General features: G+C 45.5%; 1 protein-coding gene across 8 annotated transcripts in view; it reads left to right on the forward strand.

The window, feature by feature from the left end:
* Nucleotides 1–2,914: 2,914 nt before the first annotated feature.
* LOC144829535 (phosphatidylinositol-binding clathrin assembly protein-like) overlaps nt 2,915–21,823 on the forward strand; it is a 995,507-nt gene continuing 976,598 nt past the window's right edge. For 6 of the 8 annotated variants that reach the window (XM_078688774.1, XM_078688770.1, XM_078688769.1 and 3 more), the window contains exon 1: nt 2,946–3,332. In XM_078688774.1, the coding sequence (XP_078544900.1) occupies nt 3,203–3,332 (130 nt within the window). In that variant the 5' untranslated portion in view covers nt 2,946–3,202. Of the gene's footprint in view, nt 3,333–21,823 lie in introns of all 8 variants that reach the window. The other 2 variants (XM_078688772.1, XM_078688773.1) reach the window with 2 other exon arrangements.

Consider the following 21,823-nt stretch of genomic DNA (forward strand, 5'->3'; position numbering starts at 1 on the left):
CTCAAGAACTTCCAGCCCATCTCCCTTCTTCCGTTACAGGCGAAAGTCATCAAAAAGATCGGCAACAGGCAACTGACCCACTTCCTCGAGGACAACAACATCCTGGACCCGTCCCAATCCAGATTCCGCAGCAATAACAGCACCGAAACCACCCTCATCGCTGCCACAGACAACATCAGGACCCTACTGGACAAAGCGAAACCACGGCCCTCATCCTCCTGGACATCTCGGCCGCATTCAACACGGTCTGCCACCACACCCTACGCACACGCCTACACTAGGCAGGAATATGCGACACAGCCCTGGACTGGACCACCTCCTTCCTCACCGACAGAACACAGAGGGTCCGCCTCCCCCTTTCTGTTCTGAAGCCACCAAGATCATCTGCGGCGTGCCCTAAGGATCATCCCTCAGCCCTACCCTTTTGAACCGCTCACCAACATCGTCCGCTCACACAACCTCAATATCGTCTCCTACGCCGACGACACTCAACGGATCCATCCTCTCACTCACCAAAAACCCTGCCACCGCCAAAACCAACCTCCATGAAGGAATGAAGGCCGTCGCCAGCTGGATGCAGACCAGTCGCCTGAAACTTAATTTGGACAAGACAGAGGTCCTCATCCTCAGATGCACTTCATCCGCCTGGGATGACTCCTGGTGGCCAGCCGCCCTGGGAGCCGCACCCACTTCCACCGACCACGCACGTAACCTGGGGTTCATCCTGGACTCATCACTTTCTACGACCCATCAAGTCACACAGTCTCCTCCCCTTCCTGCTTGAACACCCTCTACATGCTCCGCAAGATCTACAGATGGATCCACACAGGCTGGACTATGGCAACGCCCTCTACGCAGGAACCGCGGCCAAACTCTAGAAAAGACTCCAACGCATACAGAACGCCTCTGCATGCCTCATCCCCGACATACCCCGCCACACCCACATCACTGCCCACCTGAAAGACCTGCACTGGCTCCCAGTCAACAAGAGAATCACCTTAAAGCTCCTCACCCATGCCGACAAGGCACTACACAACGCCGGACCAGCGTACCTCAACAAACATCTCACCTTCTACACCCTGAACAGCAAGCTGCGCTCCGCCGACCTCCCCCTTGCCACCTTCCCACGCATCCACAGGACCTCCACCAGTGGCAGATCCTTCTCCTACCTCGCCGCTAAGACATGGAACACCCTCCCCACACAGCTGTGACAAACCCAGGACCTGGGTTCAGGAGACTCCTCAAGACCTGGTTGTTCGAGCAGTAGCTGCACCCTCTCCCCCCTCCCGCTCAGTGCCTTGAGATCCTCACGGATGACTAGTGCACTCTACAAATGTTGATTGATTGATTTGTCACCGCTAACCAGTGAAGTTCTCATAGCGTTCCAGACACTGACTGGAACTTGGGAATTTTCTTCAGTAGTTGTGCTGCAGCGTTCTGGAGACATTGCAACTTTTGCAGGGAATGCTGATGAATAGCAATATACACAGTGTTGCAATAATAGAGTTTAGATAACACAAGTGCTGTTTCTACTTCTTTATGTAATTCAAAGGGTATATACCGGAAGATCTCCTAGGACAGACTAGGACAAATGAATACTCATTTAGGGGATAAATATTAAATACTAAATATTCATTTAGGAGATAGGGCTAGGATGGTGGCAATAGGTGACATTATATAATTCTGTATTGCGCTTTGGTAACTTTGCTCACCTTACGAGTACTGTGCAATTTCTATTGACTTCCATTGTGAATTTTGCTATAAAAGATGGTACATTTTAGAGGAAAGCAAGTTGGGTTTGCCGCGAATCTAGAGACTAAACAAATGTTGGTTTATCTCATTCTTTGGACTTAGAATATTTTGCCGTGCCTTTATCCCATTCTCTTGCTGCATTTGATTGAGCTAAATGCAAATTCCTTTATTGGTTTATTATGCATTTTGACTGTTATTTTTACTTTCTTTATTGTACAGTGAATTATTTAATAAACCTTCATCGTTTATGTTCTACTTCCCACTCCAGAGGTTTTATTTTCTTGAAACACTTATTTCTCATTTGTGTTTGGATGCTAATCAGGAACACATTGCCTCATGAATGCTTCAAGGTAAACACGTCCCATCCTGCGTAAGCACTTTGGCCCCAATTACGAGTTGGTCTGAATTATGAGTTGGTAAGAAATTAACACATCTGTTAATTATACTTCAACCTTCCTTAAATTTCGGCAGGCCAAACCTGCTGAAATCCGAACTGGGGGTTATTTATCGCATCTTTTCTGATAGTGACTACGTCAACACCTGTGGAAAATCAATTTACTCTCCTCACGAGTACAAACCTCCAAATCTCACATGTTTTACTATATACATAAAACGACACAACCCCAGTCAAAAAAGGTCTCCTGTTTTTACTGTCACCTGCCTACTTATATCATTGGCTCCAATGGAATCCAACCAAAAAGGTCTCCTTGGTTCGGCCTCAAGAGCTCCCCGTTAGGTGTTCTCAAATTGTAAGTGCTGATCCTCTTCACACTCCAGCACGCTAGGAGTTTTTCTCCGCACTTGGCAAGCCTGGCCACCCTAGAGCTTTCCTCATAGAAAGAACTCTTCTGCCCTCAGCCCATGAGTAAACTTCCTGCCACGGCCCAATGAAACGCTTTCTTCAAGCTGCTATGGGCCCGCCGCTCTCCTTGCTCACACGGAATCCGCAGTGAGCCCTGTTTGGGGAGCGCGTGCTCTACGTCGTCCGCTCGCGGGCGCTGGCAACGCTCAACAGGGCCACTCAATTCCTCGCGCGCCAGCGATGTTCTAGCTTCTCTCCGTTCCTCTCTATTGTTTCTTTCCTTGGGCTCTCTCGAGCTGTCAATTTAACCAATGGCAAACCACGGGTAGCCGAGCTCCCGGTCCAATCACATACGCCGCTGTCACAGCACCGACCAAAGATGAGAGTAGGAGCAAAGCGCATGCGCAATGTCCTGTGGGTACGTGCCGGTCATGTGACGCAGGCGTCGTCGCTAGGTCGTTTCCTGTGCTGGGGACTAGCCGTCGCCGCCGTGCTGCAGACCCTCCCCCCCCGGAACCCCTACCCCTCCCGGTGCCCACCTCCCTAGCGCTCTGTCCCCCGTTCCCATTTCTCCCCGAGTCCCCTGCGGCCGGCGCGCCAGGCTCCTAGGACCAAGCTGAGCAGTCCCCCTGGGGTGTCTGTGCCACAATGTCGGGACAGTCCATCACAGATCGGATCACAGCTGCCCAGCACAGCGTCACCGGCTCCGCCATCTCAAAAGCGGTGTGCAAATCTACCACGCACGAAGTAATGGGCCCGAAGAAGAAGCACCTTGATTGTGAGTAGCCAGCAGGCCTCGCGATTCATTCTTCCCGAATCCCCCCTCCTGTCTACCTGCCTCCTCCAGTTGAACATTCTCTACATACCAAGCAGTGTCTGACACCCATACCTGTTGTAGCCCACCTGACCACGAACCCCCACCGTCAACAAGAACCTGTGTAGTCCTCCTGACCACTAACTTCCCTTCAACCCATCTTCCTCGCCCCTGCCTTCATCCTAGGCTTGTGCACGTTACCTATCCCTTTCTTATTGTCTATGATGTACACTGGCAAATATTCCAGCTTATCGTTTCGCACGCACGAAATAATACCTTTACCGTGAATACCTCAAGAGCGCCCTTTGCCTCTAGTTCTGCTCTTCCTCTACTGCTCTAATTCCTACTTCTCTTGTGCCTCTCTGCTCTTACACCCTTATCGGCCTTTCCTCTGTTGCCCTCCTACCTGCATTTCCTCTGTTGCCCTCCTACCTGCGTTTCCTCTGTTGCCCTCCTACCTGCCTCCCCTTTGTTTCTCAATGTCTCCCTTCTGTCGTGCTCCTTAAAATGCTTCTCTTCTGATGTGCCCCCATACCCCACTTTTGTTTCCCTGATTATTTGCATCTCTGGTGCACCGATATACGCTTTTTCGTCAGCTCCATAATTGCTTATTCCTGGATATACCTGCCTGCCTCTCCGCTGCCTGACCACTCTATTCCTTGTTCTGTTGTGCATACTAGCTCTTCCTACGTGCCATTAAGTGTATTATTCTGGGGAATTGACGTTTCTGACATCCATATCCCTCTTTCATTTTATAGAGCTATGTAATTGGCGTTAGTTTTTTTCTGCATTGTATGTTAGGAGTATGGGCTTTACGCGCTGTTGGTTGTCGGTGTGAGAGTCAGGAGACTATTCTGGAGTATCCATGACAGACGGCATTTAATTAGGTGGCAGTATCCTCTTTTAATGAGCAGTGGATGTCAGTACCCAGAGTGTGCTTTGGGTCAGCTCAGTTGTTTAGCATGGATTGACTTTGTCAATCTCACTTTCTTGAATTTTATTCAGTGGCTTTCGTTCCTCTGCTTGTTTGTCCCTATCCAGAGCATAGCTTTTTTACAATGTTTGTTTGGATGACTTGTTTTGTTTTCCCCGCCGCTGCCATAAGGGATTTATTTTTCTTGGAGCACTCTGTTGGTGTGTGTTTTCTTGCTCTCGAATGCTGCTTCTCTTCTCACATCCCCCACCCTGTGCATTCCATATTGCTCCCTTCCCCTCACAGCTTGTCCGTAATAGCAGAGCAACTGGTATATATTTCTGCTGGTGTTTGACTGAGAGCAGACTTTCTCGGATTGGTTTTCTTTCATCTTCTTTGGTCCACTAGTTGTATTAAATTTCAAGCTTAGGCATACAAAGTATAGTTAACAGTAGTTCCCTCTGAGCCATTCCCTATATACATGAATGTATATTTTGTGAAATGAATCATCCATAGACAAAACAGAACAAACTTGCAGTCATAAAGCAATATATAAACATTAGATTTGAGCTTCAACAGTTAACATTAAAGTATGAAAAGGAACTCCAAATACATTATACAGTGCAGTGCTTGCGAGTTGTGAAGGTAATAGCAAAAATACATTGACAAGAACTTGTGTTGGACATAGGGTTAGGGCTAATCATGGACCCGTTTGTTGTTGGGCTTAGTGTCCATTAAGCAAATAAACCCTAAAGGTTTGTCCACCTCAAAGTTAGTAACACGCTGACGTTTTACTAAAAAAGCTATACTTTACCTCTCATCATGTGGAATTCATAACTATGTGACTGAAAAAAGGAGCAACCCAAACTTAAAACGAGGGTACGTGGCTGGTGCTACACGTTTTACCCAATGGCATAGAGTGCGAGTTGTCTTACAAGAAGGTGTAAACATGTGCCATATACTTTCTAAAAATAAAAAAATTATAGACCTGGTAACCAATCCGTAGACTTTGAATAAGCAATACAAGGGTGCAATTAATGGACCCAAATTCGTTTTTGAGGACTGGTATATGTTTGACTAATCTACGGAACAATATCTTGCCAGGAAAGGATGAATAGATGCAAGAATGGCTAACTAGTGCCAGGACATGGCATGTTCGCATTAAGTTGAGCACAAATAAATCATCAGGTTCTACGTTGAAAGAATCCCAGTGTGATAAAAAATTGATAAACTCTACCTTCATTAAAACAAAATGTGCGAGAAGAACCAGAAAGTGGCAGAATAGCAGTCTTGCAAGTCTGTGTGCTTGGAATCTGTTAAACGCTAAATGCTGGCCAGCGCGAGTGCATGGGTGTGAATGACTCCAAAGGAACCATTGTTTCTTATACTGCACTGTTTGCCCAGATTACTGGCAATACATGGTTGCCCCACATCACTTCGTAATGTGGCACACAAGTGCAGCATTTATGGTGCCAGGGGAAGGGTGGGAAGCTGTACTCAGTTGATGTTTGAGGCAGGTTGTGCTCAGCATCAATACAATGGTGACGGAACTAGAGGCAAAGGGCGCTCTTGGTCTGTAGGTCAATTTTTTATCATGTTCTTGGGCATATTTCAGAGAACTATAACAAATTCACTTTTAGGTTCTTAAAAATGTCCTCAGGGAATTATCTTGGTGATAGAAATGCAGCTTTCTGACACTGCGAATACAATGAAGTTTCCAAACTCGCTAAAAGAAAATATACGAAGTATGTAAATTCATGACCACAGCTGTTGTCAAATTTGTCAATTATTGTTCAATTTATGTTACTGTGAATACTTTCCATTTTATTATATTCTTAGTTCAACAGGAATAGAAAGCAGTTCGTATAGCCTTTTTGTTAGCATGTTGGGCAGTTGTATTTGTACTATGTATTTTATGACCCTTGTTCCGGGTTGTAGCTAGCTTATGTACTACTATGTATTATATATATTTGCCCAGCTTTTATGTAGCTCTTGCTGGTTGGCAGGTAGTTTTTTAGGTCTCGTGTCGATTACCGGGCGAAAGCGCGGTCTCGCCAGAGACCTAGAGTCACCGGCTCAGCTTCCCAGGAGACAAGAGATGGCCACGCGCATCTTCAAGAATGGGATCGGAGCGGGCCACGCGCGCGTGTGCACATCTCTTGTCTCCTGGGAAGCTCCAACACACACACCCACACCTCCCCCTGCTTTCGTACACGCATGTGCACACACAGAGACACACACACACGATCGCACACATACAGAGACACACACACCACCACCACCCCCCCGCCGCCCACCCCCCCCTCCAACTAAGCCCCACGCACCGCATCGGCGCCACTCCGGACTGCTCCTCTGGCCAGGCACTCAGTGGGCGCGGGCTTCAGAAGACGGAAGTCCCGCCCCACGAGAGGTTTTGGTTTCGCTCACGTCTTGTCCCATCAACACGCTTTCACTTTCCTAGTATAGGAGAGGTGCACGCGCATGGTGCGAGCTTGTTTATTTTAAGTGGCCAAGGCTTGTTTCTGATTGATTTCAGTCGCATAGATTTCACTTACAACAAGTAAACCAGGTTTCCTTGTTTTGAACCGCTGCTCTTTTTCTTGATTTTCTAAAATGATTTATACTTTCTTTTATTGTGAATCCATATGGTGTTACAAATATTTATGTTCGGCATAATGTATAAAGTGCTCTATACCTGTTTGTTTACCGAGTAATATCAAGTTATCAGCTTTCCACAATTACACAGCTCCTGCTTTTTTTTTATCATACACATTCCATTCCTTAGACTGAAAATGTGGCACATGCTACTTTCGATGTTTTGTAGAACTCTGGAGGTATTCCCTTGACAAGAACTTATGTTGGTCTGCTTAGGCTGATATCTAGTAGCTGGAGATGACTTAGCCTGATCCACACTCCCTTTCCACTCTCCTGGTGTCGACCTTTTTGTATACATCATTAATTGAGGCAGTGAAGACACGGATTTGAAAGCAAAGTTATCCAACCACTCCAAGTTCTATTGCACTGTCTGCCTAATTCAGAAGTATTCCTATCTTATGTTGAGAAACACAACATCTTGTTTAACTTCTGTCAGCCTTAAGCAGTATCTTTTTCTGACTTAATATGATGTGCCCTACTAGCGCTTCTTTGTTAGCTCTTGTCTTTAGTGACCTTTAGCTTTTCGCCAGTCCCAGATAATAAAAAAATAATAAATAAAAATGCATAAATATAGGGGCTTTGGGTCAACCCTCTTCATCCAGTGATCTGTTAAGCTGTCGTTCCCATTTTGCTTTTCTGACCACAGCACTGGGAAATCGGTCAGCCCACTTCAGCCATTGACTCTTTTGCCTTGCGAGTGACTTTTTATATAGCTTCTTTTATTTGTTTTCATCAATAAGAAACAAATTGGATCGCAAATACGTTGTTATATTATAAGACTATCAATATTCTAACGGTTACATTGGTCCAAGTTACGGTGTCTCCGTTGTACCTACAGCATTATAATTAATTGAAAGTGATCCCACTGCATCCCATATTGTATTATGTTAATTAGGTCATCCCCTTGATTGGTAGAACAGTTCTTTCGTCCTTTGCTGTCAATCATGTAGTGCGTGCTGGAGCTCTTGCCGGCCTCCAGCACCAGGCTATATCTCTGTTAGCAAAATGTGCGCTCATACCTATCAAAGCTCATTTGTGCCCCTGTCTTCTACATCCCTCTAAGCAGCATCAATTAAGTAACAAGCATTGGCATAGCCAATAGGTCTCGCTTTTGGGACCTTATAAGTATTTAGTTATGCAGCAAGATGACTTGAAGATGTAATGCCAATACAGTGTTTAAATAATGAATAAAAAAAAAATGAGGCAATATGGAGAGGTAATACCTGCCTGCTTTTGGTTGCTCTATTGAAATATGCAGCTTCGCCACAAGAGAACTCCTCCACTCACCATCCCCCGTGAGCGGGAAAGAATGTATGGCACTTGTTGCAAATGAATTAGGCGCCTACTACAAAAAGATACAAGGATAGTAATGCTTAAGTAACGTTTCCATAAATACAAGGTTCCCTTTGGAGATCAGATCCTCTTTCTGCTCCTCAGAAAGATCGGCTAGTTGTCTTTTAAACACTAAACTCTACTAACACTCACCCAATGTATTCCAACGCTCAGACATTGCACATTCTACTTTACTTATAACACATCACTTGGGCCTCTACACCTGCATTTCGACATACCTAGCCCTGCCAGTGCACAGGCAAGACTGAACTCTTTAACAGTCCCTTACCAGCAGCAACTACCATAGAAAAGTCGATACGCAGACGATACCCTGCAATGTCAAGGGATAAAAAAAAACTACAAACATTTGTACATGGTACATTGAAGCAGCTATGTATGGCAGATCCTGCATGTTTTTGCTGCTATTGATGGCAGAGTCATCTGTATCAACGTATTTATCTTTGACAGCTTTCCTCCGAGTCTCTAGGCAATTGACAAAGTCTACTACTGTTGAAAGTAGCAAACGATAGATTAATTCACAATGTATGGTAATCACTGCCAAGAATGAGCACTGAAGGATTCTGCATGTATTGTGCACGCCACGCAATGTGATATAATCCCTGCTCATAGAAGTGAAACAAAACTCAAACTAATTTGACTCCAGTGATATTACAGGGAACCTCCAGTGATACCCACTGAAAGTCACTAACTGCAGCGTCAAAATATGACTTTGAGCTTGGGCACTTTTGAGACCAGCCTTACTGTGAACTGGCAAGTTGTAGTAGCTTTACCTGCAACTCTGCCAGCTTTGTGAGATTTCCCTGCTGTCTGAAAGTGGCTTGGTGATGCGGGAGGGCACAGTGCACCACAGGGACTCTGTCACCAGCTCTCCTAATATACATCGCCCAAGCTAGTGACAAGCACCCTTGGGCAGCGCAGGACAACTCTTCAGTCTATCAACGACCATGCACCCTACAGCCAGCAGTTTCCTTATTGCGCTGTCAGCGCACACTGCACAGCTCCTCTTTCCCTACCACGCTCGCAGTAAGTTTCAGGAATGCTGCCAGGCAAAAGTTGTTGTAAAGTTGCTCATTTCCTACAGTTACCTACTGATGTACCCGTCTCCGTCCCCGTCGCATGTCTGAAACAGGCGCCTTATGCGCTCTTCCTCGTCTGTGCTCGACGTGTCGCTACTGCCGCTGTTGCTTCCTATAGGCTCAGTCGCAATGGCCCCTTTGCCCCCAGGACGTTGCGACTCGCCCTGGTGGAGGAGCACTGCACCCTGAAAACCAAGCTGCAACCAACGGCCCAGAGCAGGGTCAGGCGCTCCGCCGCTCCAGGCGCGCGTTCCGCTTGCCCCCGCTGTCAGCGCAGCTGGAGCCCCGGGGCAAGGGCGTGCTAGAGAAAACTTCACGCGCACTCTTCTTCGCGGCTACTTCAAAGGAGGTTCGGGCTACCAAGCGCATGCACGTGTTTTTGACGGGGAAAGGAATAGTGAGGAATGTACACAGGGCAGAGCTTCCAAAGAGGGAAGAAGAACAGGGAATGAGGGAACAAATGAAAGGGGTGGATTGAGAGAAGTGTCAGGACAAAAGGAGAGAGAAGACAGGGCTATGCTGGCTCCGCAAAAATGAAAGTGTTTCCTTTGTGGGAGCGAGCAGCGGCAGGAGCGATAATTGCTAACACATGGCGACAAAGCTCGCTCCCGCAAGGAAATCGCCTAACGTGCACGCGTTGCCATTGAAGGCAATGGAACGTGTGCACGGTTTAAGAGCGAAAAGTGAATCGATTTCAAAAGGTCTTTTTTCCTATGTAGCGCATTCGTGCTGCGTGGGCGAGACCTAAAATGGTGTTGATCGGCCTAAAACAGTGTGAATAATTTCCTAAAGTATTTTTCTTTCTGGGGTGCAGAACCAGATCAAGTTAATAAAATTCTGTGTTTTCCTTCTGGTATTTTTTTTCCAGCCCCTTCTTTAATAATGCATATGCACTTTCTTGAGGTTATTAGCCTTGCTTACAGGTTATTGCAGATTGTTATCTTGGCACATAAAGATGATGCACATGTATTCTTGTATGTCAGATGGACTTCTTTTTTTAAATAATTTTAACTTGTCAAGATATCTATTGTATTGTACACATATTTATGGTCTTAATGACCGAAATAACTTTTTTTTTTAGCTGAACTGAATAAAATTCCCAGTATTCTCTCCACATATGTTAGGTGATTGCAGTCAACCAATTTTCTATACCAGCTGTAGAGTGAGGTAGATTCTGGGTATTTAGATTATGCCATCTACAGCCTGGCAGATATTGTAAACTCCCATGGTGCCATTAATGCATCGCTCAAGTCTGTCTCCTCCATTTCACCCAATTCTTACTCTTGTTGCTTCATTAGTTCTGTAAAGTTATATTGGGAATTTGCTGTAAGAGCGCAGATATACTGCTTCAATGTAAATGTAGTTGTAAATGTAGTTGAGCTTATATAGCGCACAGCTACCCGCAGTGGGTTTCCCGGCGCTTGCTTAGGGAACCCTTCCTGGTATTCCCCTGTGAGATAGCAGGGTATTCACAAGGTGAAAGTCAGGCATCCCGCTGCGAGGGGCCGTTGTGGAGATTAAGCAAGCTATTGCCCAGAGTCGCAGAGTGTGAACCCGTGAGTCGAGGAGGCACCGGGGCGAGAATTATCGAGTCCGTGGAATTTTTAGCCCAAGACCCGCCGAGGCGGGGAATTGAACCCTGGTCCAGGACCGATCTCAGCTTCCGGGTCTGCTGCCTCTAACCCCTGAGCCACACTTCTCCACTCCAGAGTTGCAGTTGTTCAGTGGCCTTCAAGAGAGCTACATTCTTGGAGTTCTACCAGTGAGGACATATGTGCCTCGAGGGAGTGCCCTAACTTGGAGGTATCTGAAATACTGTTGTTATATGTAGTTCATAGTTTTTTTAGGGTGAGCCCTAGGAACTTCTAATATTTCCTTCCCATATGCCCATTTAGTGAGAAATACTGTTACGGTTCCATTTTGTAAATCACTCCAACCTTGGAGTATGTAGTAAATATCTTCCTCACAGTGGTGTTTCTGATGTCAAACTACTTCCACATCCCATCTAATGCAGTGCCTTTTTTCCAACACTGTACTGCAATTTTGGTCCTTTGGTGGGCGGATAAGTAATTAGGACCCGATTTGACAGTTTCATTACACCTATTTCGCCTAACAGATCTGTTTCGACCTGATATGCTGGATCTTGTCTGTCCACCAATACCATTCATTTTTACCATAGTCAGCTGGGTTGCCCAGTAACATGTGCATATCTAGTGACAGCTATTACCTTAAGCACATGTACCTAACAAAACAAAAGTGCACTTCAGTGCCAGGGCTGGTGGGACAATATTTTATTTTGCCAATGCCTTTTTTTTTAATTGTTTAACTGTGTTAAAGTTATGTATTCGTGTTGCCTTAATTCCAAACCAATAATATCTTTCCTTTGCCCAATACGATTGTTTTCCTGTGATGTGTATTAAATAGTAAGGGTTTCTGTACTTTTGTAAGTATATTCTTGCAAGTGCCCATAATGTTCTATTGATGCTGTGGAAATTGTTTAATTATATTACAGGCATATAGCTGCTACATAGAGACAGCAGTGGCATTTTGTTTTTGATTTTTATTCTTGTGGGATAAAGTTCTAAAGCAAATAATAGAAATTAATTTAAGGATCTCACCAGCTTGCCATGACCATACATAGATTTGCCAATGCTTGTTTTGTAGCCACCGTGTTTATTGCACATGTGCCCTCATTGAATGGGGAGGATTCAGTGAAACTAAAGTAGGTGATTGAGGGAATGTAATAAATTGATGGATATACAAATTATATTCTTTAGCAGAAAGTCGGAGTCCATGTAGCTTTAATTTCATATTCAACTCTGTGAAGTTATTGCTGTTGAGAAAAAAATTGTAGATATCAACGCTCTTTCTTGACTGCTGATTAGGGGTTGGTTCAGCAGTGTTTCCAGAGTGTTAAGCAGGCTTGTAGCCCTCTGCTTAGGCCTGACTGCATGTCTTACTGGTATACTGACTCTTTATTTTGGCATTGGTGTAACACTAATCTAGCTGTTCGAAGGCCTGGAACTGTCCAAGGAAATGCTAGACCCAGAACATGTGGTGCACCAAGTGTGCCCATATAACACACACAGGACTGCTTTCTATGTTATGGGTGCATCCATAAATAGCTGGTCGCACAGAACCGTGTTTTGTGAATTTTTAGTGTGACCCATCCTTTCTGTCTGTCAGAAAGAGTGCCGTCTATGGATCCCTTTCATGTAAACTTATGCTGTAATCTGAACCTGAGAACCTTTCGCTGATATTCCGTGTGCGTGCCAAGTGCAGGTTCTATGTAGTGACTGTACCACATGTATGTTAAAAGGGCTGCCTGTGTGGTATGAGCCTGAGTACGGTGGTCAGTGGCATCCATTTTGGTAGCCTATGGTTTATCATGGCACAAGATGGAGTATGATGACCGCTTTCTTCGGGCAGTGGCAGTATATTGCCTGCATTTTTTTGGCTGTAGCTTGCAGACCGAAGAACTGAAGTAAGGGAAGATGGAAACAAAGCTGCTTATAGAAAATCATTGAGTAACTTATTAGCAAAGGTCTGCTGAGTAGTTCTTCCTTAGCATTGCCATTTGGTAGATGGTAGGATTGACCAGAGTGAGTCAGATCTATGCAGTACCTGCCCTTTTTGTCTGACCCTTATTGTTGCTTCAGGAAGGCTGATGACAGCAGAGTGCAGAGATCTCACACTTGATTGTGACCTTGTTTTTGTATACTCCTGGTTGGAGCCAACCCTATTACTGTATCTGAGGGAACTACATTTGCAAGAGAACCAACACAAATTGGTACTGAAGCTACATACCATGGATCCACATCACCAGTCTGGAAAATTTGTATAAAAGTGGGATCCAAATCACCTACTAAATTCCATATCCTTCTATTTCTTGACCATGCAAGAACTTCCCAGAGGCAAGGGGACATCACCTGAAATCTACAGTTTTTGCTAGAATGACTACTGGTGGCCGGTTGAGGCTGGGGAATGCCCGTGCCCTGTCTCTAAGGTCAGGAACCTTTGAGTCATCTTCGATGACCAGCTGAATTTTTCTGCCCAAGTTAACAGTCTCACTTCCTCTTGCTTCTATTTATTAAAAACCTTGAGAAGATGTTTTCCCTTTATCTCACAAGAACTGCAAAAGACAGGGGTGGTGGATTTCTTCCTGTCCACACTGGACTACTGCAATGCCCTTTTTCTGGGCATTGATAAGACCAGATGAGGAAACTGCAGTATTTACAGAATGCTGCAGCACCTATAGGAGAATCAACCTTGGCAGGAATTAAGTCACCGCACTGGCTTCCTATCCAGCAGCGCGTGGAATTTAAGGCCTTATGCCTAGTACACAAGGCACTTTACGGTGGTGGTGCCGAGGATATCCCAAAAATGTGCCTACCTTACACACCCTCTCGAGCTCTTAGATCTGCAAATTTGGGCCTTATCCAGATTACTAAAATTAGGCGGGCAAGATGGGGTGGCAGGATTTTATCAAATGCGGCAAAGCTATGGAACAAAATGCCAATGGCCATGAGATTTCAATCTAATCGACAGCTCTTTAGGAGGCATTTGAAAACATGGCTGTTTACGTCCACCTAGTCCCCCTGGTAATACTGGACGTACTCCTTTTCACATACACTAATACCAAGACGCCATGGCACTCTAGCGCTCTATAAACATATATATCCTATCCTATCCTAGATTAGCTGAGGGTCTGCCTACTTACTGCCTAGAAGCTATTCTGCCTGCTGACGGAGGGAAGGGGACTTCTTGACCCTCCGTGAAGAGCGGCTGTCCAGGAAGAGAAGCCAGGTGTGGTCGCTGGGTTAAAAGCACCCAGAGAATGTGAACTTCAACATAAAACGAAGCTAGGAGTGATCCATGCTGTAAGGTCCTAGTCTCTGTGAGGGGTTTGTGTGAGCTGTGTAAAGACTTAGCAATGACTAGTATCATTGTGTTGTCCATCGGCAATCCGCCATGAGCCTGAGAGAGTGGTGCTGTTGACGTTGGAAAAGTAGCCCCGCCGGCACTGAAGTGATTGCTGTGACTGGCATGGAGGCCGTAACTTCAGAAGGCACCGTGTTACAGAGAACATAGCCCGGCGGCTGCATTTGCAGGAAGTGAGCAACTGCCTGCACCTGATTAGGGAGGCTGCCACTGCTAAAGACAGTTTCCACTTTGCAGGTCTCCTGCGCTGAATCCATCCAGCAGTCCCTGTTCCAACACCAGATTGCACCTGCAACTCCAGCATAATGAAAGCTGGTGTTAGAGCTACTGTAGAAACTGCGCATGCCGCACCGTTATAACTACAATGCCAACAAGCAGGTAAAATTGGGGCTTAGCCAGTGGCGTAGCTAGCCCTTTTGCCGCCTGTGGCTGCCCTTATGTTTGCCGCTTGTGGCGGCCAAATGCAATTACAGGGGGCGGTATGCTGGCGATTCCTGTTTGTTTTTTCTCCCTGCGATGGCCGGAGTTAAGAGTGGGGGGAGAGACTAGAACATGGGGAAAAGCTGGCTATATGTATTTGAGCCTTTTCTGCCTCATTAAATGCAAAGGGCATTTAAGTTGAGTTGCACAACTGATCAGTAGGGTCACCTGAAGTAATTTCCATCTATGCCTATGGTGTAATGGGGATTAGAGCTATTAGAAATCTCCAAGAGTTGGGAAAGAATACTGGAAGGTAAGTATAAAGTTTTACTGAAGAGTTTAATGGAGACTACCGCCCTGTAACTGCAAATCTCTGTGTAGTATTTCTTTTTGCTGTCAGATTCAAATATTTTCTTTTAGCTGTGAAAATACTGGGCTGGACAACATGTTATTGTACGTGTTGGCCGACTCTTGGACTATGAGCTCTTTCCTTCCTCAGCCCCACCATCTCCCTTAAAAACCTTGTACTGCTTTCTCCTGCTACCCCGAGAGTCACGTGGGTAAAAGGTTGTATTGGGCTGAGTTTTCAGAGCACTAGGAAAGCGGACCGCAGGACACCAGTGCAAATTACCTCAATTTCCGTGGCTGCGTCCCAGAAGCCACCGTTTGACCTCTGTCCTCCCAAAGGATCTTTCAGTATTTGAAACTGTTTCGTTTTGATTCTGCACACAAACTATCAAGTTTTTTACCAAGTTGTCAGGTGTTGGTATTTGTACTAATAAACAACGGCATTTTCCAGTAAACAACCTATGCCCCACAGCTTGCTTTGCCAACACAAATGTGCTCCGCCCAGCCTAGACACTTCTAAAGTTAACTCTGCTCTACTTGTAGAGTATTAGACAGTGGCTAGTAAAGTTGCATGCTATTTAATAGGCACACCATGAAATGTCTAAGTAGCCCGTTAAAATCTTCCAAATGCAGCATCCAAGGTTTTTCACATAATGTGCAATCCTAAATATGCCTTCATCCAGGAAAAAAATGAAATGTATATATTTGATCATATACTATGTGAAAACATTGGATACTGTCAATCAATCAATCAGTACTTGCAGAGCACAGCGTTTCACATGCAAGTGTATCTAGGATCTGGGTCACTGGTCTTAGTCGAAGAGTCAGCTATTGAGTCTCCTCCTGAAGACTGTCAGTGAGGGTGATTTTTGGAGAGGGAGAGTGTTCCAGGACTTGGTGGCGAGGTGGGATAAGGAGTGGCCTCAGCTGTGGCTATGACAGATGCACGGTGTCTTTGCGAGGGAGACGGACGTTCTTGCGTTGGTTCATGTATGCTAGTCCTTGGTTGTGGAGGGCTTTGTAGGCATGCGTCAGTGGTTTGAACTGGCATCTCTGCTGGACGGGGAGCTAGTGGAGGTTCCGGAGGTGTGGGGAGTTGTGGGTCTATGTGGGCTCGTTGAGATATTGGGAACAAATGTTAATGGACTACTTTTATAAGAAATAAGAGACCTTTTATGGTGTACAAACATCTGTACACATTGACAGTTATGTTGTGTTCCTGTTTGGCAACTCACTGGGTAATGGCTCCTCAATTACTGAGCATTACATTTTGATGTTGACTGTTCTTCCTGCTTATAGTCAATGCAGTCCTGAATATGGCATCGGGAGGGGGGGCCACGTTGCCCCCTTCCATTAAAAAAAAAAAAAAAAATTAAAATGGGCAGGCCTTGGGCCCATAAAATAGAAAAAGGGGGCCACACAGCCCCCCTTCTTAAAAAAAGAAAATAGACACGATTGTGCTGGAGGCCCCGCCCCCTCCAGCAACACTCTGCAAACGCGCCCTGTGGTGCATTTTAAGTTAGGGAATTAATTCCCCTTCAATACTGTGGGTCCCTGGGGGCCAACTAGCCCACCAGGTACCTCTAGTTAGCGCCACAGGGCTGTGTTGCAGAGTGGTGGTCCAGGCCATGCCCCTTTTTACACCTCTCTGCAACGCAGCTCTGTGGTGCTTACTGGAGGTACCTGGTGGGTTAGTTGGACCCCAGGGACCCTCAGGATGAAGGGGACTTAATCCCCCAACTTAAAGCGCACCAAGTCTAGCTGGTCACCAACACAAAAGACCCTTGCCTACTGTCTGAGATACCTTCCTCTGGGCTTTTGTACAGTTGCCTTTAATACAAGATTTTCACAAGAAGTGAATCAGACCTATTAGTGTTGTCATAGCATTTTATATTAAATCAAAACCTAGTGTTTCCTGTGAGCAGGTAAGACCTACCTTTTGCCATTTAATTGCCTCATAACGAGGGCCACAGAAATTATGCAGCAGGGTGGATTTAAATACGAAGCAAGTAACGGCAAATTATGTGGCACATTTTATCTTTTTATTCCTTAATATTTTGCCACTTTTACACATGGAAGCCCTGTCTGGGCAAAGATTTCACATTCTTAGTACCAGACACCCAAATACGGCAATAAGCAAATGAAAGATAACCAGTGAAACTTTGTGAAGGAGTCTTTTTTCACTGCACAGGAATGTGTTGCCAAGCTTTTACTGAGGTTTGATCCGTTTGAGCTAAAAAACATATTTTGGGTAAAATGTTGATTGGACAACAGAAGATGGATTATGTGACAAATCCATAAGTATGTGTAAACGCAGTGGCCACAGAATGTCATAATTCCACTGGCCCTGGCCATAACCAAAAATATCCTACTGAAGTTTGCACAAACTTGCTACCATTGTGTTTGCAGTTATAAAATTGCAAATATGTATATAATTACATTTTGGTAAAACAATATTCAACCGTAGTGAAAGGGGACTAACCTAAATCCTCACAGTGAAAATCATCTGCCCCCTCACCTTCAGGGCTTGTCAGAATTGGTAATTTGTACCCAAAACCTTAACCTACGTTAATCTGTGGGATTTCATCTTCTATCCCCTGGTTTGTCAGTGGTGCTAAGCAAAAGCCTTACTTACTGCAATGATATGTGAGATTCCATCTAACAAAATACCTCTGTGCGCGATTTAATATAGAGTAATAACAATGTTCCCTTAAATTCCTATTGACTTGCTCATATGATTTTTACATTAAGTGTAATTCCTACAGCCTGTAGGCTTATAGTCTTGATTAACTTCGCCCCATAATCAATTCAGTACTACTGTTTTGAGCACACAAGCTTTCTCACAAAACAAAAAGTGAACCCAACTTCTGCCCAATTGCATTCTATATGCAAGGGAATCATTATGTGGGCAAAGTCTAAGCCCGTCTTTTAGTACTGCTTATGAAAACTTTTTTTGCTGATCACATAAGGTCTAGCAACCGCTGCACTGTCAACCCAAATCTAAAACGAGCATTGGCATAGCCAATAGGTCTCGCCTTTGGGACCTTATAAGTATTTAGTTATGCAGCACAATATCCTTGGTGCAGCAACATTAACTGTTGCATGGCTAAACACTTATAAGGTCCAAAAGGCGCGACCTATTGGCTATGCCAATACTTGTTTTCCGTAGTTTTAGAACTCAACCCTAATGTATTGAAGCGCTTTACATTAGCTCCAATTATATTACACAAGGGCATATTCATTGTTGGTAGGCGCGGGGACATGAAGTGATTTGCCCAGAATCACAGTATGTTGAGCGGGCGCCGAGACTCGAACCTGCTTCTCCAGCTAAAAAGTCGACCGCTCTGGCCGTTACGCCACATCCTCTCCTCTCGTGGGAGGAATAGCGCTTATACCGACAAAATGACACTTCGAAGCACTGAGAGGCAGCAGGTGTTGAAAGGGGGAACATGAAACAGAAGGAGGGAGATAAACGAGGGAACAAGTGAGCGAGGGGGGGCAAAATTATCCAAATCTGGCGTTCAGGTGAATGATTACTTTTCTAGGCATTGGCCATCCTTTAGATGTGGTAACATGTTTTTATGCTGTCGTGTTTTTGTTGCCACCTAACACAGCGAGGAAGGTACGCCTTACATGCAGAGCCATTGGCATAAAATCTGCAGTGAAAGAGACCCTTTCCAAAGCTGCATCCTGCACGCTGCTTAGTAAAGCAGTCACAGGCTCTTCTCCTGAAATATGGCTGCAGTTCGGAGATCCAGAAACTGCTCCGGGAGTTAGCCTTTCCGAATCAGTACGGAATAAAACAAGCAACATGAAGGGCACCGCAGCTCTGGCCGTTACGTCGCATCCTCTCCCCTCATGGGAGGAATAGCGCTTATACTGACAAAATGACACTTCGAAGAACCGACGGGCAGCAGTTGTTGAAGGGGGGAACATGACAGGGAACGAGGAGACAGAGAAGCAAGGAATGGAATGTAGAGGTTAGAAGCGGGGGAAGAAAAAACGGTAAAGGGAAGAAGGAAACAGGAGAAAGAAGAGGGGGAAGGCACTGTTGATGGGAAAAGGGGTATGTGAGAGTGAAGACGGGAGAATGTGAGAATGTGAGACGAAAAGAGAGACCAGGACATGCATAAACGGAATGGGAGGCACAGGAGAGAAGAAAGGAGGGAATGTTAGAGCCAAGGAGGGAGGACAAAAGGCACGAGGGATCAAGAGAGACTAGGGAGGAATAGAAGATGGATCAATGGGCGAAAGATGCAAGATGGAATAAGACAGGCAAGGAGGGAACAGAACGGAAAGAGAGAACAGTGGCGGAACAGAGCAACTGCAAAGGCACGAGCGAAAAGCAACAAAAAAAAGACACACACAGCGTTTCCCTTGCCGGAGCGAGCGGGCGGGTACCATTTGTTTGCAAGATAATGACAAACAGATGTCCCCAAAGCTCGCTCCCGCAAGGGTAACGCCAAACGTGCACACGTTGCACTAGAAAGCAATGGAAAGCGTGCCCGTTTTTGGCCAAAAAAGCTGATCGATTCCAAGAGGCCCTCTCCTATGCAGTGCATGCGCTTTTAGGCGAGACCTAAATATACCCAGACACAAAGGCCACAAGGCAGTGAATATGCATCCCTCTTTTCATAGGGGTGTACTAGTGACCGACAGATACAGTTATGGCGCTAATGGCTTTCAACAACAGCCACACCCCTCAAACGACCAGCAATTCTCCATTTTTCTCCAGCATTAAACCGCTCCCATTGTCAGTCCTTTTACTATAAAGGGAAATGACGAGGCTGGAGCCCAAAGGTTGAAGACCCTACAAAACAATGGTGCAGTTTCATTCCCACTGCCCCCTCTCCTGTGACCACATCAGTCCTGCCTGTGGAAAGCTGTGGCCCGTTCATCAGCTGTTGCACAAGATCACTTTAGAAAAATGTGTGCTAAAGATGGTTCATTATGGGTACGGTTCATAGTTTGTTGCAAAACCAAAAAACATGAGAAAAGAGACAACAGAATTTTGTAAACATTATCTAGAATCCGCTGGTAGAGGTGTGTGTAATAAAGGTGGCCTTTGAAGAGGCATCCATTCGTGAGAGGGGACAGTGAGTGGATTATGTGCTTTGATTCCACAGAAAGATGTTATGTCCTGCCCGATATCTGAATTTGCAACGCCTGAATTTGTACCTCTGTATTGCAAGTTGCCGTTTTCCTGCTCAACACTTCGATGACATTTTGGCAAGAAACTCCGAGACAAGACTTAAACAATCTCCGAGTAGCCGGAGCACTACAAACCAGCTTTCGTACCTTTTGGGCTTCACATGTTGGCCTTCAAAAATTGCCTCTTCACCACAGTCAGCAGAAGGAATATTTTAGGGTTTAGGGGCATGTATCGACAGTGTAAGATGTGGCTACTCAGACAGAAGTGAGACTTCTGGCATCTCTGAACATATTCCTCTTTATCAGGCTGCCTGGCAATGAAACAGTCATGAAATTGTTAGGATTGCACCCTCCTGGTGGCAGTTCAACAATGTGTGGTCAAAAGTAAGGATTACTGGGGAGATCTAGTGGTTGTGTCACACACTGCACCATGGACCTGTGTTGGTTGCCACAGAATGTGGCAATAGGTAGGAGTTTCGCAAATCGCGTTCTCCCTCTCCCTGTTTAGTATAAGGCTGAGTCTCACCCAACAAGTATGTTGGCTGCAGTAAAAGTGGAGGTTTCCTTCCTACACAGAATGTGGACAGCATGGGAAGCAGAAATGCAAAATTCCCTTGAACATAGTGAACTAGTAAAACCACCAGCTCTTAAGTCCTATACATTTAAAACATTTAAAGTGTGATCAATGTCCCAGTCCGTGCACATTCTGGATGTTAAAGTCCTTGGTAACTCTACCCAAAAGACGACTGACTCGTCAGGTGGCCAAACAGGCGTACAGTTTTGTTTGTGCTTTTTTCTGTAGCTTAGAAACATATTTCTCACAGTTAACATAAATTGTTGCATTAGTGCAGCTAATGGCAGCCTTTAAAAAAAGCAACACAAAAAGATGATGGAAGGAATGTTGAACATTGTTAAACATTCACCCCCAGTCACAGATCTGGATTTAATCCATCGTTGTTTTGCTCACTACGCCACTCCAGTTCAGACATACCCATATGCAAACCAGTCTTGACCCTGTACCTCATCGGAACAGTCCAGACCGAACTGCCAGGCCATAACTTCCCTCGACAGGAATCCAGCATCATAGGACCGGTTTCAGGCTTTCAGCCCTCGTCAGCCAGGATAACTTGACTCCAGTGTGGTAGTGAGCACGGGACCCACGTCTGGGCATACCCTTCCCACTTAGGGTGAAAATGCAACACAAAAAGATGATGGACGGAATGTTGAACATTGTCAAACATTCACACCCAGTCAGAGATCTTGGTTTAATCCATCGTTATTTTGCTTACCACGCCACCCCAGTTCAGACATAGCCATATGCAAATCAGTCTTGATCCTGTGCCTCATGGGAACAATTCAGACCGAACTGCCAGGCCATGTCTTCCCTGGAAAGGAATCAAGCTTCCTAGGACCAGTTTCGGGCTTTCTGCCCGCATCAGCCAGGATAGCTTGACTCCAGAGGCGTAGTGAGCACATAGCCTGCACAGCATCAGGTCACTTGACTTTCTCTTTTCTCTGTAGCCTCACCTTCTTCACAGGTTGCATGCAATCTGTCCAGGACTCCCACATCCCAAGTCCAAGCATAATCCATGGGCGTA

This window comes from Lissotriton helveticus, chromosome 4_1 (assembly GCF_964261635.1).
Source record: "Lissotriton helveticus chromosome 4_1, aLisHel1.1, whole genome shotgun sequence".
In the NCBI taxonomy this organism is placed as follows: domain Eukaryota; kingdom Metazoa; phylum Chordata; class Amphibia; order Caudata; family Salamandridae; genus Lissotriton; species Lissotriton helveticus.